The sequence below is a fragment of the Cygnus olor genome, chromosome 12 (assembly GCF_009769625.2).
Source record: "Cygnus olor isolate bCygOlo1 chromosome 12, bCygOlo1.pri.v2, whole genome shotgun sequence".
In the NCBI taxonomy this organism is placed as follows: Eukaryota; Metazoa; Chordata; class Aves; order Anseriformes; family Anatidae; genus Cygnus; species Cygnus olor.
The window spans coordinates 13631545-13656957 of record NC_049180.1 but is presented as its reverse complement, the minus strand read 5'-3'; the positions used below and the strand labels follow the sequence as shown (position 1 = coordinate 13656957).

The 25413-nt window shown below is 51.1% G+C and overlaps 1 protein-coding gene across 2 annotated transcripts in view; it reads left to right on the top strand.

The window, feature by feature from the left end:
* GNAO1 (G protein subunit alpha o1) overlaps window positions 1-25413 on the top strand; it is a 136094-nt gene that overhangs the window by 85954 nt on the left and 24727 nt on the right. For both annotated transcript variants that reach the window (XM_040570892.1, XM_040570891.1), the window contains exon 4: window positions 2024-2184. In XM_040570892.1, coding sequence (XP_040426826.1) covers window positions 2024-2184 — 161 coding nt within the window. The remainder of the gene's footprint in view (window positions 1-2023; window positions 2185-25413) is intronic.

Here is a 25413-nt window from a genome sequence, read left to right as displayed (position 1 = left end):
AGAACCTGTGGAAGGAGAAGAATTACAGCTGCAGCAGGGCAGGAAAGCCATACTGATGATTTATGAATATTCACTGAGCTCACAAAGCCCTCCGGGGCAGAAAACAAGCTTTTGAAATTAACTGAACTCTTAAAGGTTCTTCGTTTGCCTTGGCTTTGAGGTGTGAGTCACCAATACTATTTCTCGAAAATGAGCAGTCTGTTAGGAGGGCTAGAAGGATTTCTGGGCACTAAAAAATGAAGTTAAGTATTCTGTGAAAAAGACTTTATGTTCATAAAGTCTTCAAAGCATAGAGACTCCACCCCATTAAGTTTTATGGGATGATGTCTCCATACAGTACTGAGACATCTTCAGCCCGTAAGGACCTGATGTTCTGGGGACTTGAAGCTCTTTCAGCGTTGAAATCTCCAGTAGCTTCTGTCTCCAGTGCTAGCAGGTCGGTGCCCTGTGATTTTTCATCAGTTTCATTAAACAGAGGCTGCAGAAGGGTTTTGATCCTGGCCATGCAGTCTGTGTCATACTCATTGTCTTTCCCACCCATGCAACTAGGTTGTCGTGGTGCTCCTCAGCACCAGTGCTCCTCCACGTCTAATCATTGCAGTGACCGAAGAGACAGTCCCTAGGGCAGCTCGGTTTGTTTTCCATCTCCTCTTCATACTGCAGAAACAGAGGAGCACAGGATCTTCCAGCACCAGAGCTCCTGGGGTTGGGGACATCCCAGTGTCACGTTTTGGAAGCGTGGACCCCAGGGATCTGATTCCCCAGCGGGCTGGGGAGGTGACACTGTCCCAATACCCTTGTGAACCCTACAGCTGCCCAAAGAGATCCAGCCCAATGGGAAATAGGGATGGGGATGTACAGGGATGGAAATAGGGATATACAAATGGGACACGGGTAAAGGTAATGAAACAAGGAGGTCGTCTTCACTAGCTTGCTGTAAGCACAAATGCAGGATAAGAGCTCCTCTTTGCCAATTAATTATAGTAATAATAATTGGTTTTGTGTCAGCTGGCAGAAATGTGAGACTTCTCCAATTTTTTCAATTAACAAAGCTATGAAAGAAAACCTCTGCGGATTAGCCAACACCCCTGGGGTTCCAGGAGCCTGTGGGGGGTGAGGGAGGGCTCCTTACTGCAACACGAGCAGAGGTGGCCACAAATTCAGGTGTCCTGCTTCACAAACAAGGGAAGCATCAGCCCCCGTGGGCCATTACAGGAGGGCTGCACTCAGCTGTTCCAAGTCCGTCTAGACGTTCCCATCCTAAATCTGAGACATCTTCCAGACCCGAGCTGTGTCAGAGCAATATCCTGCAGGAAAAGTTGCTGTTCCAGTGAATCAGATTTTTCTCACCAAAAAAAGATTCCATCCGAAAATCACCAGCTGGCCCTGCCCTCCCTGCCATACTCCTTAACCACAGGAGATTCCTCTCCATCTGAGCCACAAAGCAGTGCAGACAGCCAAGGTGTTATGTGCTAACATGAGTTAGCCCCCGTAGCAGAGACAGGCTCGTAGGAAAGAACAGGAATTCAAAAAAAGGCAATAAACCAGCATCTGAAAAGCACTGTTCCTGGAGCCTTTCTGCTGTCCTTTCTGATACAGGTGGTCCCTGTTTCAGCAAGGTCACGTACCTGGAAAAACAGGGATCATTGCAGGACATGCAGCACTCCAGTAACAGTGTAAAATATACTTGTACATACCTGGATTTCCTTCTGCTACCAAGAGGCTCTGCACATATGTAGTGCCAACTCAGTTGTCTGCTGAATAGAAATATGTGTTGGCATGAGGGGGGCTGCACAAGGACCTGTTCCTGCTCCAGCAGGAAGGGCAAAAGGAGGACGGAGCAAGGAAATCTTGCTCCGTCCTCCTTTTGCCCTTCCTGCTGGAGCATACAGTGTGGATCCTGAAGCCCCATCCTGAATACACAGCCTCTTGACCCTGAAGGTCTGATGGACTGTTTCTGAAATCTCTGGCTCCCAATTCTGCCTTCAGCATCCGTGTGACCTCTCGTTCCTTTCCTTTGCAGGCTGATGCCAAGATGGTCTGCGACGTCGTAAGTCGGATGGAGGACACAGAGCCCTTCTCTCCAGAGCTGCTGTCAGCTATGATGAGACTCTGGGCGGACTCCGGGATCCAGGAATGCTTCAACAGGTCCCGGGAATATCAACTTAATGACTCGGCCCAATAGTGAGTACTCCTGTTGACATGCTTTTGTGTTAAGAAGCTGCATTTGGGCTTGTTAAAATTTTAACCAAAATGGCCCCAAAGGTGTTAGTTGCCTCCCAGCAATGGATCTGATCATGGCTGTGCTTACAGACAAGGATGTGTGATGTGTCACAGGCTGCTGCAAGGTAGGAAGGAGCAGGCAGGACTTTCATGTCCCCCTCTGGCCAGTCTGGGGTCCAGGACCCTGAGGCCAGGTGCTCAAACTGCTTCCAAACTGTTCAAGGTAGGTTTCTACAAACCAACTGAGACAGACCAACCCGTGTACGTGGCCGATGGCTTCTTCATTTGTCTGATAGATAACAGAAGGGTGTGGTGCCCTGCCTTGTATAGCAGTACAGCTCTTGGTTTTGTTTTTCTGATAGTTGTCCACCGTGCTGATAGGCAGCTGGAGAACAACCACGGGTAGGGGAAGCATTTGCATTTAGGGCGGTGTTGCATTATTCTCGTAATACCGTCAATGGCCTCCATACCATTAGGGACCACGGCCAGATGTTTTCTTCATGGTGATTGAGTCCATGGCTTTGGTTCATCCCATTATAAAAACAGGACATTTACCCATAAACAGCTGCTCTGGCTCTGAAGAAACACTGAGTGTTCCCCTGTTCCAGTTCAGACCCATTCCTAACGGTAATTCTTGCAACGTGCTCGCCTCTACCTAGGCAAGGAGACAAAGCATTTCATGCCATAATTTCAGTCCCAGCAGCTGTTGCAGTCAGGCAAAAAGTCCCCCTGGCCCTGTACTGTGTCTTGGACAGTAGTCAGTAAATCGTGGTGAAGTATGAGGAACGAGCAAGCACAGAGTGATCCTTTTCCCAGTTATTCCCCAGCAGTCTGCTTTGATAGCCACAGAAATAGAGGTTTCCCAGAGTGGTGACAGGGGAATGCTCTGTTCATGCTTCTGGCTTTCGCAGTATCCCGTGTCAACAAGTTCACCAGCTGACTCATGCTCTTTGGGAGCTGCTGCGTGCTTGGATTGTCTGGCACCTCTTCTTAGACTTTTCCTGGATGTCTATCAAAACACGGACCCAAACGCCGGGGTAGCTGATGATTTTGCTCCGTGCGGTGGCCCTGATTGTCACCAGCCTGCACCAGCTCCTCCCATCCAAGCTGGCAGGGCAGTTCGGGAGCGCAAAATTATTTCTGCTCTTGCGGTGCTGCAGCAGAACGCGAGCGATGATGACACATCGCTTGGCATCGCCTGAAAACCAAATGGGAGCTCTGCAGATGTGTGGCTGGTGTCACAGCATCTTACCCAACCGCTTCACACCACGAACGACTACATCTGAGTGATGATCCCAACATTATGCTGACTTTTAATCATGACTGGGTGGACATCTATGCTTAATCTATATTTCATTGCAGGTAACAGCAAAATCTGCCTTTTCTTGCCAGTTTTTTTTTTCCACAAAATAAGGATCTGATGGCAAAAGCATACCATTAGAGATATAAATTATAGAAAATGCCAGTCCTAATTGCATTACAACCTTGTGGAAAATTCTTCAATTGTTTTAGAGCCAATTACCTTGAGGAAAGTATTTTGATTTTCCTTCCATGCACTACAGCAGTTGAAAATAACAAGCGTAGCCCTCCCAGTATGACCAGATGCTGGGCAATTCATCAGCAAGAGCTCTGAAACCACAAGCAGCTTCTAGGCTCTGTGCTGTGGTATTCACAACAATATCAACACGTAGTTGCAGCCCAGTGCAATTATTTTTAGTGTCTAACAAAGTCTCTTGTGCTGCACTGAGATTCTCAAGCTAGTCAGTGCAAAAAGAGAGGAGATAATAGGAGAAAGGATGGAAGGAGAGGAGAAATTCAGGCTTGCTGGCTTATGCACTGCTCCTGCAATCAGTCGAATCAAGGAACCATCTAGGTTGGAAAAGGCCTTCAAGATCACCAAGTCCAACCATCAGGCTGACCTGCTGGGTCCCATCACTAAACTATGTCTCTTACTTGGTTAAACATCGACTCTATCTTTTATAATAGGGCAGATAAATGATGGATTCAGCTGTGTGAATGAAGACTGGGAGCACACAGACCTATATTCCCAGGGAGCTGGTGCCAGGGTGCATTGCTGTTCACCCACCTGGATGCACCCAAGGCAGAGATCTGCCACATAAAGCTGGCAAAATGGCTTTTGGCGCATTTCCCACTTCTCACAACCGGGGACCCCTAAAAAAAAAAACACCTTTCAGGGGGGTGGCAATGACATAAATCTGTTGCGGGAAGAAGAGGACCCAAACCTTTCCCTAGAAGAGCGCTCCTGTTTCCTACCCGCCAGCTGAGAAAACCCCAGCCACTCCTGCCCCAGGCTGCTGGTTCTCCTGTGGCTGGACAACAATTTGTGTGCTGGCCGAGCTGAAGGTACCAAAGCCCTTCACATCCCATTCAGGAGCCTCTCGGGGTTCAGCCACTACGGGCACCGGGGCCTCCAGGCATCCCGCTGCACCTCCAGGCCCTGGTGCCTCGCACCAGATGGCGATGCAAGTGAGAGCTCACTTGGCACTTATTCACGCCCAGTGGACACCCAGTGAAAAGAGGCATATTTCTCATTTAATCTTGCAGTGCTTCAGGGTTGTTTTCTTCTGCATGAGCAAAAAAAAAAAATGAGACATTTCTTTTTTTTGTTCTTCTCTCTTGGGAAAGGACTTATCTTTATTGACACTGATACAGGCTTTAAAACACTAGCATCTACAAAATGGGTTTTCATTAAGGCTGAGAAAGATAAGTCCCAGACAAGAGCTGAATGTGGAGTTCTCCAGAGGTTGAAAACAAGTGATGGAGGTGAGCTGGGCGGCCAGCGTACCGGCACCTCTCTTATTTCGGGCTCCTCTTGGTGCTGGGCCTGGCGCTTTTGGCAAGAGGGAAGTTTGCTTCTGGGGCCAGGGATCACGGCTGCTCAGTGTGTGTCACATAGCCCAAGGGTGGCTGGGTGACCTGCGGGCTGGTGGCCAGCACAAGGGGAGCATCAGGAGCAGCTCAGGCACCTCCCCTCATCCCCAGGTGCTGCATGCCCCTGGCTATGCTGCAAGCTTTTCAGAAATATTTCTAAGGAACCACTGCTTGGGCTTTGCTCCAAGGTCAGCCCTGGCCTGGGGCATTAGCATCTGCTTTATTTAATGAAGGGACACGGGCCAGACACTGTGACTGTCCCCTGCGTCCTGTAGCTTCCGCAGTGACTGCCTTCAACGAGACAGAGCAGCCAGACAAAGCCAGCCCTGCTCTGTCACCAGGGCTCACTCCCCTGGCCAGTGCAGCAGTTGTCCTGCGTTGCTGTTCCAGGGCTTTACCTTGATTATTTTTTTTAAATGGCTCAAACAACAGGCCTTCTGCTCTGTGCCCTGGGAGACCAAGGCACAGGCTAATCAACAGCCTCCGAGAGCTAGCAGCATGGTTCTTATTAGTCTGTCGTTAATTTCTCTGAAAATAGATTTAATATTTCTTATTAGCCTAAACACAAAGTGATTAATAGCTCTTCCCTCCTATCAAAGATGGGCAGGAGCACATCGCTGTCTGCTCTCCCATGCATGCTTGCCTAACAGTGTGGACTTTCCTGCAAAGTTTTACTTCTTTTAGGCTCTAAATTCAGCCTGTCTTTAGCATGGTTTTAATACCTACTGCAAAGGAAAAGTAGAAAATAGCACTTCTGCAAAGAAAAAATGAGACAGAGGAAAAGGGGAGGTTCCATAAGAGGCCTACTGTGTCTTGTACAGCAAAAAGTAAAACAATACGGACAGCAAGAGAAGGGAAGAGAGCAAGAAGTAGCAGTGGGTTTCATCATTTTTCATTACTGCATTTTTTCATCATTCCCTAAGGCAAATTTACGGGTGGGTTGAGTTCTACATTCCTAATCTCTTGATTATGTTTTTATTCCTACTTCGTCTCCTCTTCCTTTCTTGTCTCCGTGCCTGGGAGCTAAATCTACCTCTGATCATCAAAAAGTCTGGGCATTGCTGATGCCTTTTCTTGTCCAGCCAATTTCTGTCTGTGGAAGCACATCTGTGACCCACATTTTGCTTTCAAAATCAGCAAAATGGAGGTTTCCAGCTGGTTTCCTTAATCTCCTGCTTTTATTCGGATGTAAAAACGGCCTTGTGTTTCCCGCCCTCGAGTTCCTCACTAGCCTGGTCAGTGGAGGACAGTGCAGAGGGCAGCTTGGATCTGAAGCACCCAGGGGCAGGGACCTGCCTTGAAAAGCCCCAAACCTGAGGGAACGGAGCAGACGGAGCATCCACACGAGCACCGGTTTGCCATGTGCCTATCCACACAGGCAAGATGTGTAGGCAGAGCCAGTTTGCAAGTACACATACACAAAAAAGCCAGAATCCATCTCAAGTTATTCTCCTCCTGCTTCGAAGTACATTGAAAGATCATTTGATAATGCCAGGGCTGTGAAACTACCGTGAAACTGCAAAGCATTTTAGGCCTGCGTTCAACCCATCCATCTTCACACGTCTGAGGTGTCAGGGCTGGGAAGCTCGCTGCTGCCTTTGGCTCTCGGCGCCGGGAGCGGAGGGAGGGAGAGCTGCCTCCAAGAAGGGATACAGACCTCGCTGTGCCTGGAGAGGGGGAGAGATGCAATTGTGTCTGCTGCCCTGGCACAGCTAGCTGCAGCCCTGATATCTCAGGGCTGTGCCAAAAAACAAGCCCAATCCGGACACCGCTTCAGTCGCTCCATCTCCAGGAACTGCTCTGGCAGTGCCTTGTAGAAATGTGGCACCGAAGTCAGAATAAAATACCGCTGCCCTCACCCTCACCCTGCCACACGTGGGGCTGCTTTCTGATCTCTTTCCTTTGCAGAGGAATTGTCTTTGCGTGCTGGTATCACCTTCCTTGCCAAAGCTCATTGCATCCCACATGCCAACGCGCACTTTACCTCGCAAAAAAGAGTTAAGAAATTAGAGCCAGACGTTGTCATGATGTAGGGACTGCTTCCAGGCTGAGCCCCAGCAAAGCACCATCGGAACAGGTTGCCCAGAGAGGCTGTAAAATTTCCATCCTTGGCAGTGCTCACAGCTGAGCCCCCTGAGTTTCAAACTGAATTTAGCTTTGAAGTTGGGGCTGTTGAATGAGGGGACAGGCTGGCTGAAATCCAGAGGTCCATCAAAACCAACACTTCTGGGTTTGTCTTTTGGCCTTTTTCCCCCTCATTACCCTGTGTTTAAAAGGGAGAAAGGGGTGATCAGGGTTGCGGCTATTGCCCCGTTGCCGCAGACCCCGTGAGTTGAGAGCACCGCAAGTGGTGAACCTCCCTCCAGCTCTCCAAGCTGCAGGTGGGAGGCCAAAGGCACGTCGTGTGCAGGTGTCACCAAGTCACTGGGACATCTCTGGCCGAGATGGGGCTGGAGAGTAATGCAGCTTTACTAGGGACTCTGGAGAAGAGGCTACACATGGCCAGGCAGTGGATAGTCGATCCTATTTAGCCCAGCAGCCCTAATTTAGTACTTGTGCAAGTGATATGCCCAGGCTTCATTACCCCAGGCGAGTGCTCTGTGCTTCAGGACCGTGCAGCTCTGCGAAATTGCTTTTGGCAGCAAGGTAAGTGTTCGGATCATGGGACTTGTGGGACGTGGGCATTACGCACAGCTATCAGGACACGGTCCGTTTTAATGAGCTGCAATTGTTGCTGGCTCTCTCAGACTGAAGAAAGAAAAATTATAGGTCAAGGTTTTGCATTAATATTCCCATCAGGTGCATAGATTTCATTTTCTTATCACAGCTTTTGCATTAGAATATGGTTTTCTGTCCGCCCTTCTTATTCGTGCCTGTCACTTGAGCTCATTTGTGTTTAATTGGGGGGAGTAGCGGCGTAAATGGAACAATCCAATTAATTGGGATGACTGCATTGCACTGTTTATTGAACAATCCACCTTTGTGTCTTAGAGCCCAAGCAGACAGGGAAAATACATCACGGGCAGAGATGTAGATACATTTGTCTGAATTTATGGTTTAATTTACCCCTGTAAGTAAATATGCCCACCAACTTTGAATAATGAAGTTCCCCCTGCGATAAGCAGAACAAAAGAGCTCCTAAAGGCCGGAGCTGGCTGACTGGAGTCGCCAACGTTGCGCAGTTCCCCCAAATGAGATGCAAATGGGATTTTCAGGGAGGAGCCTCACAGAATTGAGGGCTTGGTGGAGGTCCCAGGCTTCAAGGTTTTACTTGGAAATTAAGGGATCAGGATCATTACATGGCTACATCTGAGTGTGAGCTGGAGCAACAGCACAACGGGAAAGATGTGCTCCTGGAAAGCAGCTGGATGTTTTCCAGCATCCCAGCCTCAGTCTTCGTTCATCTGGAGACCCAATTTCACCAAAATTAGGTGCAACCTCTCCCAGGGCTGCCTCTGTTGGCCCAAAGCAGGGTAGAGGCCATGTCACAGTGTTTCCAATGTGAACATTAAGCAATGCTCACCTTCCCAGCCCACCAAACTCTGCCAGGAGGCTGTGAGAACTGAGTTTCCTCACCAGCAAACCCACCTACAAGCAGGAATGCGAATTCTGCAGCCAGCTCCACTGAAAACTCAGTACCTCCTTAGCTATGGAGCCAAAACTGGTGGCACAGCATTGTTGCTTCTCCACTCCTAATCCACCTTTATCCCCAGAAAATCTAAGACCTGTGTGAACAGACCCAGGAGACAGCCCAGACTGCGCTGCGGGCAGGAGCAGAGAAGATCTGCAGGAGTTTGCTCCGCGGGGGCCAGGCCTCAGTGGCACCTTCCTCCTCCATCCCATTCTCCACTAACACGCGGCGTCATAACAACACTGCATTTGGCCTGGGGCTTTGTAAAATCTCTCTTGACTAAATAAATTGCTGTTTAATGACCCACAATACCAGTCGGGGCTGTCCCAGTGTTGGTGAAGCCCCCACCCAAAGGGGTAGGACGAGGGCAGCAGCTCACATTGGTGCTGTCGTTTGCACCAGGGGCTCTGTCAGAGCAGGAGATGGTCTGGCACTAGCAGAAAATGTCCTGGTGTCATCTTTTTGTCCCCTTCCCAAACCTGGGAACCACCTCTGTTGAAAATCATGTCAGCAGGCTCCTTCGGGTGCCACAGCTTGGCTAAGGGGAGTTGGCAGCCGGAGTTCGTTTGTGCAGAAATCAGCTCGTGGCCTGGAAAGAAAAAAAAACTAAGTTTTTTTTAGTGAAGTTTGGGTTCTCTTGGCCTGGATAGACACCAGGACTGAGGGCAATGGCTTGTCCAGGGTACAAGGCTGCAGGAACAGAGTGGCAAACACTGAGCTCCTGCATGGCTGCTTTGCCCGGAGGAGGGGACGCTGCCAGCGTTTGGAAACAACGTCTTCCCTTCCCATGGCTTGTTCGGAGAGGAGGAACAGCCAGCACCACCAGTAACCTCGCTTCAATTTCCCCCCAAAGGAAACCTGTTGAACCGTAGCCTTGAACCCTGCCTAATCTGTTCCCATCGCTGACTGACAGCTCCAACAGAATCAGCTCCTTCCTTGCAAAGGGCTGTGGGTGACAGATTCGGTGCAGAAAGATTTGACTTTTTGGCCAACTATTTGTGTATTTTTAGGCTGCGATGTCCTTACGAGACCAGCTGGAACTGGCAGGCTGCCACCACGGGCTGGGGTGGGTTGGGCTGGTTTTTTTTGTGTGTGGGGTTTTTTTCTTTTGCCTGTTTCGCTCCATTTGTTTTTTCACTGATACCCATCTTCTACCCCGTTTCCCCCCGGCTCTGCCTTTTGGCTGGCAGCGCTCACCCGTCACCGTGGGCTCGCACCCCCCAGCCACGCAGCAGAATGGCAGCTCCAGGGCTACCGTGTCCCCTGCAAGCCCCCAGCACTTACCCCAAACCCTGAGATCCTCGAGATCCAGGCAGCTCCAGCCTGGCCCCTGGGGAGCCCAAATTTCCCTCTCCTTTTCCGCACCTTGCAGTTGGTACCGTGTGTGCTCAGCTCCACTGTCACAACCCCTGCGAAGCAAAGGGCAGTGCTCACACAGGGATGCTCTCGGGGGTCTCGGGGCCAGGTTGGGACCTGGCTGCTCCCAGCGGTGCTGCAGGTCTGTGGTGCATCAGCCAGCAAAGCTGTCAGGAGCCCACTGCTTGCTGGGGCTCTTCTTCACATGCCCGGCGTCAGGTCTGGCACCGTCTGCTCCGGGAGGCAAGCGCAGAGGTCGTGCCTGCTTCCCGATGGATTTGCTGTTCATTTGAAATCCTTAAATGGCAAAGAATGGCAGGAACGCGGGGACTTCTTTGGAGGCAGGCTCCGGGACAGTGCAAAGCATCTTCCACGTGGGTCTGCAGACACCGGTGGCGACGCAGTGACGGGGTGGCCCCCGGCTCCTGGCCCAGAAATCGTCCTGGTTTGGAAGGAAAGGGAGATGAATGGCTCAGGAGGAGCCATGCTAAGTCCAGGACGAGCAGGACAGGGCAGGGCAGAGCAGCCCTGTTCACACGGGATGGATTTATCTCCCTTTTCCTCTCCTTCCCACTCTCACTGCCCCCAGCCTCTCCCCACACCTGGTTTTCAGCACAATGCTTCCCTCGCTGCCTGCAGCCCAAGGAGGTGCAGTGCCTCCATCCTTCAACCCGACCCAAATCCTGTCCCTCCCAGGGGCTGCGCTGTGCCAGGGCAGCACGAGGCATCGGGCAGAAAGCCTTTCAATCCCTGCCAGCAGCCGGGCAGCCCAGCCCCTGCACGCACGCCCCACTAGAGCAGGGGAAGAAGCGCAGCATCGCCACGCGCAGGTGTTTAAGGTTATGAGTAAAATCCGAAACCAATCATGAGCTTAGCTTAAAAAGCCCACGTTTTTCAATATATATTAAGACAACCATTGGAAAATTGCTTTTATCTGCTGCTTCCTAAGCCCCCTGGCTTAGGCTGTAAAGCCTTTTGTCTGTGAACAGGAGGGCTGGAAAGTCCTTTTTTATTTCCTTAAGCAAATAGTCCATCTAATATCCAGCCTTGCGGGGCCAGGGCTTTAAGAGAGAACAAAAATGAAAAAAACAAAAGTAGCAAACACTGTGACGTTAGGAGCAGGCAGAGACGGGGATGCAGCACTGTGAAGGGCAGAGCAGGGTTGGGGGGCGCAGGTTCAAGCCCCTCACGGTACCCATGAGCACTGGGGCACATTGACAATAAATACTCATCTTTATGAGTTGTTGAAGCTCATGATGGTGAGAGCAGTGAAGGATGAAGCAAAACAAGGCAGCATCCCTCAGCCTGGTGCAGGTGGGCAGGAGAAGAGCTCAGGAGGTTTTGGCGTCCACCTCCACGGCCAGAGAGTCCCAGCGCTCAGCCGAGGCGGTCCTGTCGGAGTCAGGATTCACCTCGTGGAGCCCCAGGCAGCGATCGTTTCACCCACTAATTGATCTAATAGCCCTAATCAGCCCTGCAGCAAACACCGCTTTATTTCTTGCTTACCCAGGCCAAGCGCTGAGCCAACATTCAATCTGCACCGACTGACTTCCAGATGCTTTTTCAGCGGTCCCCCCCGCACCGCGTTTCTTGGTGCTGCCACACTGATGGCCACGGCTGGGGACAGGGCTCAGTGACACGCACGTGGCCGATGCCACAGGCTGTGCCGGGCTCTGCTTTCCCCCAGGATTTCATTCACAGCCCCGCAGAGCTCTGCACGCCCGGCTGCTCCATCAGCCCCTGCGACTCTACCGAGGCAGCAGGAGCGGGGTGATGAGCATCGCCCAGATCTGGGGCTGGGTTCATGCCAGGTATGGCCTTCCTGCCTCCTCCGTCTCTTGGAGAGGTGACAAGAGCTCCCTATCTTTTTTTTTTTCCCCCGAAGCCCAAGGATGCACCCGCTGATGAGACGATCATTGATCTGGGCAGGACAGCCACAGGCAGCCAGACACGATGCCGCTGCAGCACCAGCTTGCGTGCCGCTCTCCCATACACCAGCCCTGCCAGCCCGGCAGGCCAGATGCACTTGAGCACTTGAGGCTGATTTTTTGACCTTTTCCCATCACTACAGACATCCAAACCCCCAGCTCCTATTTTCCTCAACCTCTGGCAGCCTACATCCATGCACAGGCTCAAGGAAGGGCTGATGGGTTCGGTGACAACGGCACAGCTCAGTGCCCAAAGAGGCTGGAGTATGGGCAGAGCAAACACCCGTCCTTGTGCCAAACCTCCCTGCGTGCGCCTTCTCCACCTCCAGTACTTACAATGCATTTAAGTGTTTGAATGAATGGAGCAGGCACCTCCTCAGAGGTCCCCGGGCATCTCTTCTGGGGCTGAATGTGTTGGGAAAGGAGGGGAGAAATGCTACGGAGCCTGGCTTTTAGGCAGAGCCTTCTCCAAGCTGTTGGGAGGGGAGGGAAGAGATACAGGGGAAAAGAAAGCAGGCACAAACCGCACCGTGGAGCCGTGCCAAGGAAGTGTCAGCTCTGATTTTGGCATAGAGTCCCAGCCTCCCTCTTGCTGGGATTTATGATGCACTCTGCCTCGCTGTAACCCCTTCCCTGCTGGCTGCACTGTCACCCGGGGCTGAGCAGCAGGTTTGCTGGGAGCACCAGTGTTGAAAAGAAAGTCAGTGCCCCAAAACCACCAGCCCAGGTCACAAAACACCCCATGAGCTGTCATCAGGACTCTGACAGCACTTCTAAGGGCACAAATCGGCATTTCCCAGCCCATCAGTGTTGCAGGGGGTACCCAAGGTTTTACAATAACCACCTCCAAATCCTCACTTAGGAAAATACAGGGCATGGCTTGGTCCTGAGCAGCAGCACTGTCGGTTTGAACATTTCCAGCCAAAGAGTTCCATGGGCTTGCAACCCAAAACATGAGAAATAGTGAACTGGGGATGTGCTGGGCAGCGAGGCCAAATCTGCAACATACAGGAATAGGAGAAAGTCCACAGAAACATGGGGCTGACACCAGCAAGCATCTGTTGAGAGCTGGGAGTTGATAAAGGAGTCCAGGTAAAAACCTTCACTCAAATTAAAGTAATGGAATTGGCGACTTTGCATTAAAAAACCCCTTGAGGAATATTTCATTGGACAAAAAGACATTAACAAAGAAATGACACAAATACAGAAGCTACAAAGAAACTCATATATATATATATAAAAGGGAAAGATAAGTATTTTTGAAGGCTACAAATTTCTTCCCAGGAACTCAACTCCTGTGTCCTACCCAGGAGAACCACCATTAGGGAAGAGCCTTCCCCCCCCAAAGAGCTGCACCCAAAGTCTCCACCAGGTCCCACTGCACACGGCGGTGGCACTGCACGTCCTGAAGGTGACAGAGGGGAGCCTTCAGTGCAGGACACCCTGGGCACACCTCTACGCAACCTCTTCCACCTCAGGCTGCTCTCGGGGCACGGTTGGCTGGATTTTCCACCTGCCTGTGCACCCGGCATCGGTGGAGCTGGGTGCTACAACTGAAGCTGAGCAGGGAAATGAGGCTCAGCCCTGCTGCCTTTATTCAGACATCTGTAAGACCTAAGAGCATCTGCTTACAATAGTTGGTAGTAAATAGAAAATGTGCTAAATGCACAGAGGTCACCTGCACGACTTGTTTATCTTACCAAAGGCTTCTCTGACTGCAGTGCCTGGCGATCAGCACGCACCTGGGAGCTTTCTGGCCTCTTTCCCTGCTCTCCATCCCCGAGCAGAGCATGGTCTCGGCCCCGAGAGCAGCAGCACCAGCCGTGGTGCTCAGCCAGATATGGACTGGGAGCCCCTCGGGCTGCTGTGGCTGGGCGTAAGGCTGCGGGCACCTTCGGAGCATCTCAGCGAGCATCTCAAGGCTGTGGTCCGCCCTGCTCGTGCCATTCATCCTGCTCTTTGTCTTCCCTTGACACCAGAACCACAGGAGGCTGTGGGTTTTGCTTTGACCCTGCTGCCTCTGCTTCTGCCTTAATTCCCATCAGTCCAACCCTCAGCCCCAAGGCCATGCAGCAAGACCATGAGGAAGACCCAACATGAACAAGGTGTCGGTGTGCGAAGGCAAGGCTGAGCACGAGCAACAGGGCAGAGACGTGGGGAGGAGATGACCCAGACCCATCCTGCAGCGTTCCGTGTGAGGACACAAAGGGCTCCTCCTGGGACTCAGGGGTTATTTTCCATTTTCACTTTGCTTTGGGAGCCAAAAGGCTCTTTATTCTGAGAAGCTTCAAACATTGATTGGATACGGCCAATCCTCCCATCAGCTGGTGCAGTGCCACCAAATAAATAACTCTTGCATGCATCTGTAATTACTGCTTAGCTTGTGTTTAAATGCAGCATCATTGATCTGCAGAACTCATCAAAACCCATACAGGAATGCATGAAATTATATTGGTCGGAGCAGCAGAGTACATGACAGCTTCCATTTTCAGCTTTCTTCGTTCACCAGAAAAAATGAACAAAATAGGCATTTATGTTATCGCTTTTCAAATTCCTTTCTTAAGATTTATTAATCAATTTTAACATCATTTTATGGATTGCTCTTTATGTGGGGAATATAAATTTCTACCAGCTCGACACTATCTGCCCCTACATGGGCAAAATCCCTGTTAAGAGCAGGAAAGATTACTGCTTAAGTGTTATAACACTCAGTGCAGAAAGTTCTTGCGGTTGAAGCTCCTGACTGTGATTTAGGAAACCCAAACTGACTTCCAAGCGCCGCCACAAGCTTCCTGTTGTGTCCTCGGGCGAGTCATCCATCCCCTTAATACTTGTATTCCTCCCCAAGCACGTGTGATTAACAACATCCCCCTGCTCTGGCAGGAGGCCGGGCGGACACATCGATCATGCCCAGTGAGAATCGCGGTGCTCCAGCGGCAACAAGCACAGGCAGGGCGAGGGCGATGCTGTGCTGACCAGCTGTCTGCTCTAGATGCTCTCCTCCGGTTCTGCAGCCAAGAGGAAGCTCAACACCAGCTTTTATATTTCTGGCAGTGATGTCCGCGTTGTCTAGAAGGATTGCTGATGGTTTCCAGACCTCACGCTGCTCTGGGCCAGCTCCGTGCTGCCGGCGAATGTGAAGCACTCCAGGGGCAGCTCAAAGCCCTCGCACCAAGCTGACCACTCGTGGTCAGATGCCTGGCTCACTGTGGCACTGTGGCCTGCAACCCCCTCAGTTCTGCAGCCAGGCTGTCCATACGGAGCATTCCAAGTGAATTTTGTCATGTGCACATCTTAACCTGAATGGAGGGGTCAGCCTGCTCCTGCAGGGACCTCGAGCAACCCGGTACCAGGTGGGCTGCAGGCACCTACTCCAGGGATGGTTACGTGGACACAGGGGGTGCTCTGAGGTTGCTCATGCCATAAGAGAAGGAGAGAAGTGTAGGGTCACTGCCTGGCCCAGGTGGCAGTCCTGCCTGGAGGGACCCAGCAAGCTGTTTTGACACACGGCGAGGACGAGCCTCCTAACTGCACAGCTGAGTGCTGTCTGACAGAATGAGAAACTCCATGAATTTTCCCTTACATGTCTCTACTTCTGGATCCGGCCTGGACTGAAACCAAGATGCTGCAATCCCACGAGCCGAGCCATTCTCAGAGGATCCTCAGGCTGACAGCCGCTGAGAAGTACCAGAGAGCCCATTTGCATAGCACGGATATCATATGCCCAAGAGACCCACGTACATCTGGGATAACGAAGACATCTTCGGTGCACAGCTAGGGGTAAACTGCTCGGGTTTTGCCCTTGCTGACTGTGGGTCACACCTGTCCACGGCAGAGCACTGGCTGCTTTTGGTACCCGCAGTTTCTGGCAGGGATGCTTCCATGGGGTGTGAAAGGAGGAGCCCCTATAGCTTGCTAACAGGCCAGGAAAACAGACAGATGAGATCCAGTGGCGAGGTTCCCACTCTATCACCAGAACCCAGCTTCCTCAGGTGCACGGCGAGTGTTTCAGTGAGGTCCCTGACCACAGTCAGCTTCAGACAGAGAAACCTGCCCCACTCTGCATAGCCATGCCATCGCCCAGCTGTGGACATCCTCTGTCCACTCAATACAGGATCTCAGATCTCATTAACTAATGCTTCCCTTTGTCATATTAGACCTAAATCCCTCACCGGGGCCGTCCCTGCAACAGACAGACACTATGAGAACACAACAGCTCAATTTTATTCTATTTTTTTTCTGCTTAGAAATGAAGATGTTAATGCTGCATTCCCTACTGCCACAAGTGTTTGTATGGATGTCCCAGACCTTCCTTCACACCCCAATGAATCTCTCTGGTCGGTGGCTGATCAAACGGGGAATGTCTGCAGGCCTGGTTTCAAGTGTGGTCACAGCTGTTTGCTTTCCAGGGTTGGAGTAATTAGCTTGTGAGATTGCCCCAGGGCAATGAAGTGAGCTGCAGCGCGATGTGACGAGGGTGGTGGGGAGCGAGCCTTTGTGATCTTGTGCATTTGCTCATCCAAGGACCTGGGTTTGTTTGTGTCCCCCTGTGTCTGGGCACAGAGGCTTTGGTCTTCTGACTGGGGCTCCAGATCAGCACAAGTCCTTCATTATCCCAAACTCCCCTTCCTTTTCTCTCCTTTCTTCCTTTTTATTTCTTTTCTTCCCTTTTTATTTTACGGTATAGAAAGCCATCAGCTCCAGCCTCAGTAGGTTTACAACAGCAGTCACTGGAGCAAAAGAAAGTATCAAACCCTATTGCTTAAAGATGTAGGCATAAATCCTGCTCATGCCCAGGGTGCCAAATCCCACCACGCTTCATCCCCGCTCCAGCTCAACTCTTTTGCTGCTGAGCTGGCCACAAGAAGTAAGCGGAGGCTTGCATGAAGGAAAAGGGAGGCTGGAGCCTTTTGGGGCTTCTGCTGATGCCTGGCCAGCACCCGTGTCTGTGCTGGCGTGCGAGGCCACCGGGACAGCAAGGGCCCCCGGAGAACTTGCGCAGCCGGAGCCATGCGTCATCCCGGCATGCCAGGATTTACGTAGCCCCGCTGGAAAGGTCCACCCGGCCCCCGGACAAATCCTTCGCTTATGAAAACAAACGCAAGGGTGTCCAGTGGTCAGCGGCTCTGCGCTAAACAATGATTTCAATCACAGAGGCTTTATCTAAACAGCGATAATGCCGAGATGAGTAAGCTTCTCGGAGGAATTGAACCACTGCTAGCAAACCGTGCCCGTGCAGCAGCTCCAAGAGGGCAGCTGCTAAACTATCTTGATCTTCGAGTAACAGCATCGTATTAAGGGACTGCAAAGCAGACGGTTACATGTAGATAAGGCAGTTGTGGCTCCCTCCTTTTCCCATCTCGGATAGGATTTAGGAGATCAGGAACTCCCCGTCCTGGTGTGATGAAAGGTTCAGAAGTGCTTCCATGCAGGAATGTCTCAGCAGAAGGGGCCTCTCCCAGCCGGAGCAGGGATGCTCTACAGGGGATGTGTGGAGGTATAGGGAGAAACAGGTGGAGAACGGGGAGGAGGCAGAGGACAGCTGTTCCCATACAGGCATTAACAATGTTAAAATCTGACATAGCAGTTTAAAAAGACAAGAAAGTGGCAGTTTTTCACGCACAGGGTAGCTGAGCTGTGAAATTCCTTGTTGCAGATGTGGCTGTTAGAAGTTTACATTGCTTTTTAAAGTGCCTAGAGAAATTTCTGGAAGAAAAACCATTGATGGCTAATAAGTATGAAGATATCACCCTTCTCTTTGAAACTCCATTATCCATAAAGGATTGGAGTCTGGAAAATGAGTCTGATTATGGCATACTTGCCCTGTATTTGTACTCAGCTCTCAACATCTGCTCTTAGACACTGGTTAAGCTAGGTGGGTCTTTGATCTGATCCAGACACATGACTTTTCTCTCTTGAAAGGGCTCCAGTACATTAAAAAAAAAAAAAAGTCTTTATCATCCCTCCTTACATACCTTTCAATTTTCAGATTTCATTGCAGAAAGATGAGCCCACATCTGCTTTCCCAGGGCTGCTCCTAAAACATCTCTGACACAGCACTAGGTTGCTTACATTGGCTTTTCCTCCAACGCCCACCGCCCCCCCCAGCCAGAGCTCTCTGAGCATGAACTCAAACCATACCCATGTCCTTTTTTTCCAGCAGTAACAAGACCTTGCTGTATTGCTGGCCAATTGCTGTATTGCTGGCCAAACCAGCACTGGTGAGCAAAGCCAGCCAGCAGCTCACCCTGGGGACCAGGAGCTCTGACTCCCTTTATGTCCCGAAAAGCCTTTGTTATACGGTTGCTATTTAGTGACACTGCTCATCCACATGCGATGCTAAAAATTGTGCTGGATCCAGTCATGCTTTGGAAAACTGAAAGTCTAACTAGGACAGCTAAGCTCCAACCTGCTTTTGTTCACTCCTCCTGTCTATCATTAGTTTAATATCAACTTGCCAAGCTGAACTTGATGTACAAGCTCTATACAGTCGCCTGCGCGATTCCTTTCCCCTTTTTGTGGATTCATCCTCACACCTGCAGCCAGCAAGGTCTGAACAAACAGCCTGTGATCCAGACCAGCAGCAGGGTTCCACTTCTATGCAGGTTAAAAAAATGCATTGCAACACAGCATCCCTTCTGTCAAGATTTGGCAGCATCCTTTCACAGCAGGGAACATCCTCCTCATTTCCCGAGGGAAAGTAATGAGATCCCAGCACCATCCAGCAGAACTCATGCAGGAAAACGACCCCAGTGGTGGTCCTGGTGACCATCACTGCTGCTGCTAGCAGCCAGCAAACAGCTCAGCTCCCATTTGTGGTACATTGGCTATCTGCTAACAGGCCTGAAAGCATGTGGCTAGCCACATCCCTCACCTGGCACCCACATGTTGTGCTGGAGAAAGGCAGCGTAACACCTCACAGCCTTCTCTTTGCGGTGCATCCATGGGCCACAGCAGTGATGGCCACAACATTTTCATTTTGTGGCTAAAGCTGCCTGGACGTTCCCATGCAGCAAGCAGTCACCAGAAGTGCCGTGCCGCTGGTTGGATTTGGGGATGGGTGTCTGGGGAGTATCTTGTGTTGGTATCTCGTCTGGTTGGACATAAGATGACTTCTGCTCGGAAGCAGTGGCAGGACAGCAGAGCCTGCCACATAGGGAAGGGAACTTTCTAGTTAAGGAAGAAATTCTTCACAATGAGGGTGGTGAGGCACTGGAACAGGCTTCCCAGTGAGACTGTGGATGCCCCAAGCCAGGAAGTGTTTGAGGCCAGGTTGGATGAAGCTTTGGGCAACCTGGTTTAGTGGAAGGCATCAGTGCCTGAGTGTTGGAACTAGGTGATGTTTAAGGTTCCTTCTGACCCAAACTTTGCAGTGATTCTATGATGTAATTCATGTGATTCCAGCCAAAGTGGGACTGGCAGAGCAGGGAATACAGCCAGAAGCACAAAATGCATTGCCCAAAGTCCGGGAGAGAATTCCCAAACCTCCCTTCTCTGTGCCTCCTGCCCTCTTAGCTGAATTATTTATCCTCTACAGTCCCTTCCTCCTGCCTGCCTGCGCTGGCGAGCAACCTGTAGTGAGTTCTTGCTTTCGTAGAGAGGATAGTAAGGGATTCCTTCTTTCCTAGGCTATCCTACTACTTCAGTCAGTGATGGAATTGTTCTTGGCAGTCATTGGTCATAGTCAATATAGGTTCACTAGTCCTGTGAATCTAGCATAATTTTCTTTTATAACAAGGTTACCCACCTAGTTGACCAAGGGAAGCCAGTTTTGGGTTTCAGCAAAGCTTTTGGTACAGCTTTTCATGGTACCCTTCTGGACAAAAGGTCCAGCATACAGCTAGACAAGTACACAATATGATGGGTGAACAACTGGTTGGTGGGGCAGGCTCAGAGGGTTCTAGTAAATAGGGTTTCATCAGTAACTAGTCACTAGTGGGGTTCCCCAGAGCTCCATTTTAGGGCCACTTAGGCCCTAAATCCATTTTAGGGATTAATTCTCTTTAATGTTTCTATAAATGACTTGGCTGTAGGACTAGAATGTGTTTTGAGTAAGTTTGCAGATGATTCTAGATTGGGAGGAGCTGTTGACTCCCTTGAGGGTAGAGAGGCCTCGAAGAGAGATCTTGACAAATTAGACAGCTGCGCCATCACCAACAATATGAAGTTTAATAAGGGCAAATGCCAGATTCTGCACCTGGGAAGGGGTAGCCCTGGCTGTATGTACAGACTGCGGGGTGAGAGCCTCGAGAGCAGCCTCGTGGAAAGGGATCTGGGGGATCTGGTTGCCAGCAAGTGGAATGTGAGCCAGCAGCGGGCCCTGGCAGCCGGGAGGGCCAAACATGTCCCCGGGTGCCTCAGGCCCGGCATGGCTGGCCAGCAAAGGGAAGGGATTGTCCTGCTCTGCTCTACCTGCTGCGGCCTCGCCTCAAACACTGTGTAGTTTTGGGTGAAACAATAAAGAAGGACATGAAACTATTAGAGAGTGTCCAAAGGAGGGCTACAAAGACAGTGAAGTGTGTAGAGGGCAAGATTTATGAGGAGTGGCTGAGGTCCCTTGGTTTGCTCAGCCCAAAGCAGAGCAGGCTGAGGGGAGGCCTCATGGCGGCCTGCAGCTCCCTCACGAGGGGAGCGGAGGGGCAGGCGCTGAGCTCTGCTCTCTGGGGACAGCGACAGGACCCGAGGGGATGGCATGGAGCTGGGACAGGGGAGGGTCAGGCTGGGTGTCAGGGAAAGGTTCTGCACCCAGAGGGTGGTCGGGCACTGGGACAGGCTCCCCAGGGCAGCGGTCACGGCACCGAGCTGCTGGAGTTCAAGAAGCTTTTGGACAGCACTCTCAGGCATATGGTCTGATTTTGGGGCGGTCCTGTGGGGAGCCAGGAGCTGGACACAGTCCTCGTGGGTCCCTTCCAACTCAGGATATTCAGTGATTCTATGACAGCACGCTCTGTGCATGTGTGCGAGCGCTGTGTTTCCTACGCCTAGGTGCTATTGATTTCTGAAGGGACGCAATACAACTGCTTGGCTACGTTTCAAGCATTTCATAACTGATGATTATTTAAGACGTGTTACATCACCGCTGTGTGTGCTGGAGGAGCGCTGGGCTCTGAGAGTGGACTGTGGGGTTTTCTTTCCCTTGCTCTAAAATAATATAGCCAATATGGCTGGGCACGGTGTCTGCAGGAAAAACACTGTGGTGCCACAACCTCGGGGTGTTTGCCCAGAGCCAGCTGGTCTGGGCAGCCGTACTGTTGTATCACACCTTCTGGAAGCAGCACCCACACATTTTTTCTCTCCTGGTGGAAGATACTGTGAGTTTACTACACTGACACTCTCCAAGCCCAGTGATTTTCCTCTGTCTCCTTCCTCTGCAGCTACTAAATATTAAATGGTTTAATGCTAAATATACATTGAGCTATTGGTTCATTGTCAAATGAAAGGAAGAAGTTAGGGTACAAGCTAATGTCAGAAGCAGACAGCAGACATTTGAAATGCCCTTTTCCATCCATGAGCTGTGAAGGAGCTCAGTGCAACCAGCCTGGGTGGAGACATCTCCACAATAGCATCTGGAGTGAGATGAGATGAATCCTGCTCATGACAACCTTGATTAAAAAGTCAGCATTTGCCAGCAGCTACCATGCCATCATGTTGGAGCTAACCCTCAAGCGCCTCTGTACGAGGAGTAGAAAATAACCCAGCAGTGACTCAGCTGCTTCTGCTGACAAATGGTGCTCTGATTTCCCAATCGAATGCAGCCCAAGTCAGTGCAGCAATGCTGGAGTATCCCACACGTGGCCTTTCATTCAGGGAGGAGACATGGCCAGAGGCCAGGACTAGGACCACAAAGGAATATCTGAGAAGATGCCACTGCCTGCAGGCTTGCTTTCTTGCCTTCCCACCCCTCTGTCCCCAGATCTGTCCCAGACCAGCACACGAGCTGGGGCTGCCCTTTCACCATGGCTTGGTGAGCACTGAGGACGTGGGCATGGAGCTGCGTTAGCACCTTGGGTGCACGTAGTGCCTGGGGCACAGCGATCTGGATGCTGCTGGCAAAAAGACTGCCAAGATGCTGCCTTCGGGGTAACCAAAGCAAATGAACTATTTTATTGCCATTAACCTCAACCCATGTGAATGTACACATCTGTGTAAGCTATGCCACAGGTATCCAGCTTTGACCACAGCCAGGGACCTCTGCTACACTTCTTCATTGCAAATATCAGCCTGCAGAGCCTTTGGCACAGACGCAGACCCAGGAGGAGTTTCCATGGTGGCGGGGTGCCTAGGGAAGGGTCCTCATCCACGCCGTGCACGTAGGCCGTCACCACTCTGTTCCCAGAGGTAACTCCCACAACAGCCCTTCCTACACACAGCGTCTCTGGCATCAGCAGTGCTGCTACCACATGCCGTTAGAAACTATATTTACTCCTGATTTTCAACATTACCATGTGAGGAGACTCAATATCAGCTAGTCCTTACAGAGTGTCTGCCTTTCATAGCCTCACACCGATCTGCTCCTCTCCCTGTCTTTGGGAAATGCCAGTTCTCGTGCATTTTGCTTTTGGCAGTGTAATGTGGTTGGGCTTCACGTCCCTGAGCCTGATAAACCGAGTGACTCAGAAACCTGCAATCTGCTTCAAAACAAAGCATTTAAGATAAAAGATATAAGCAGTAATGGAGCTGCTCAGCTCAGGAGCGTAAATGCTAGAGGGTTACTTATGTACTCAAAAACCTCCTAACCTTTCTTCAGCTTTGTTTTAACCCCTGCAAGCCCTGGGCAACACAGACAGCAAGTAAGAGCCGATGTGTCATTTCAGATACGCTTCCACTCCGGTTTGCAAAACCCCCAAGCCTGGGAGTAGAAGATGCTCTGGTGCCAGCACAAAGCAACGGGGATGACGTAGAGCGGGGAGAGCTGTGCGCTCGCTCCCCAGCCTCCAAAGTGCTCTTATTTCTGCTAGTTAAACAGATGCCGGCTTCTGAGGGGATTATGTGTCATCGAGCCAGTTGGCTGCGACAACTAATTGTCTCCAGCAACAGTTTGGCCTTTAGATTTGCAGTTCAAAGGGTGTACCAGGAGTGCTGCCATCCAACGCCATGTGCAGCAATTTGTCCCCACCTGGACTTCCCTCTTCTCGAGCAGGTGGCACCTCGAACACGCTGCACCCTCGGCTCGCACCAGCAGGCCAGCAGGTCCTGCTAAGCAGCGCAGGCAGGAGCCCTGGTGCTCCTTTGAAGCCTTGGAGATGCCTCCAGCAGGAACAGGAGATACCCCCAGGCAACAAGAAGGAGCTAAAATCAGCTCAGCAGTTAAGCAGCAGCCTGCCTGAGCCTCCCGTTCCTGCAGCTGGGTGTTAGCACGGTGGCTGTGCAGTGGCACGCTCCTTCGGCAGGGCTTTTGGCAGAGCTGGGAAACACGGGGCTCATGCCGATGGAGCCCAGCTCAGCTGTGGTCAAGTCTGGGGGAAAAAATCTGCTGCAGATGGGGGAGACTCCTGGTGGGAGCAGCCAGGAGAGTAAACAGTTTTGGAATGCAGCCTCAAAAACGGCACTGAAAATGTTATATACCCTCATATAAACTGATGGCTGACCCTCACAGGACTACCAGGACAGATGAAAAGCAGACCCAGGAAATTGAAATAATTTCAGGTATTGAAAAACACAGAAAGGATGGTGGAAAAGACTAGAAATGAGGAAAGAGAGAGAAGTTAATAGGAAAGGCAAAGGATGTGTGGCGAAGCTCGGATCGGAGCTGGGGTCTCTGCGTGACCCCAAGCCACCAGACTCAAGGCACTCAGCTCACCAAAGCCAGGGGAGGCTGAGTGCTGGGGATGTTGAGTTGTCCTCCATCACAGCACCAGTTCAGCACTGGGAAGCAGCGCCCTGACAGCCTACAGCATCGCTGCTGCTCTCAGGACAGATGCCAGAGACCCTCCCAGCCCAGCTTCCTATGGAGATATCCCAGTCTGGGAGTGGGAGCTGGACACTGTCAGGGAAGAGAGGGTGGATGGGATGGATCCTGCTCAGCTCTCCTCCCTCTATTGCAATCGTCCTGCCCCCTCTAGAGGCTACATCCACACCCACCAACCCCTGAGTCACCAGAGCACAGCGGAGGGATGGAGGCACCGGGAGCTGCATCAGTGCTGTGGACAGGGACACAGAGATGGGTGAGGGAAGCCTCCCAGTCAGATTTTTTGCAGGTTCACATAAAATCTGGAGCTCATTTGCTGCTGGGCACCAAGGGGCACACCACGTGGCAGAGCTATTGGCTGCACGTGCACCACTGTATGTGACCACTGCTGGTGGGGACAGTGACAGCCACCTGATGATGTCCCAGCACAGGGACTGCTTTAATGCTGTAATGCTGAGTCCTTTGGCCAGTTCACAGCGTAGTTCTTCATCTGCTGCACACCCAGCGTGAAAGGAGGGTCTCCAAGGCAAGAGTAATTAATAAGGAACATGTTAAAATGAAGTGAGGTGAATCACAGGAAACTACGGAAAATGAAGATGAAGGAAGTGATCGAGTTCTGCAGGGCACTTGCAGGAGGAAAGGAGAAGTCTTGCTCTTTCCCATCCACTTTCTACCCTCACCACGAAGCATTTAAGGGCTTGGTCCTTAGGATAGGGGAAAGTTTGGGTCTCTCAATAACAGCACCTCAGAGCTGCCTCCGTCTGTGGGGATGTGTGAAGAAATGCAGCTGTCTTAAATAACAGAAGTTGACAACCGGTTGTGAATAGATGCGTGATTGTGGCTTCAGCCGTCACAGCGAAGGTCCTTATTTCAAACACAAGCCAATGAAGCCCCATTCGTCTATCCAGGGCCCATCATAAGGCTATTAAGGGAGCATCTGTCACAAAGCCACAATATCTTTAAATGCTTGAAAAAGGGCAGAGTAAAAACAACTGTGCTTAGCTTATGTACTTTTCTTTGGGTGACACGATTCTTGCAATTCTTTAGCAAAAAAAAGAGTGATAAAAACGATGGGTAGCCAAAATATGGGAGGTGAGTAGGATAAGGCTTGTTTTTCAGCTTAGTGTAGAGTTTGTTTGTCTGTTTGGTTTTCCCAGCTAGCAGGATGGGCACGAAAGCCTGTGAAAATGAGTGCAGAGAGTTCATGGCTCCAGTGCACCATGCATTGTACTCAGTGCACTCCCTCTAGCACACAAACCCTTCTCCTGCTCCCTGATGCAGCAGGGGAACCGTCTCAAGCAGCAGGACAGGGTGTTGCAGAGCCTGCTTTGTAGGCAGGGCTGGGGAGCAGCACGGAGGACAGGGGACAGCAGTACGGGGACACGGCAAAGCCCTGCCAGCTGCCCACGGTGCTTTCCTCCACTCCCTGGTAAACTCATACTCACTGGGAAGAACAGCGTCTTTTCCTGATGTTA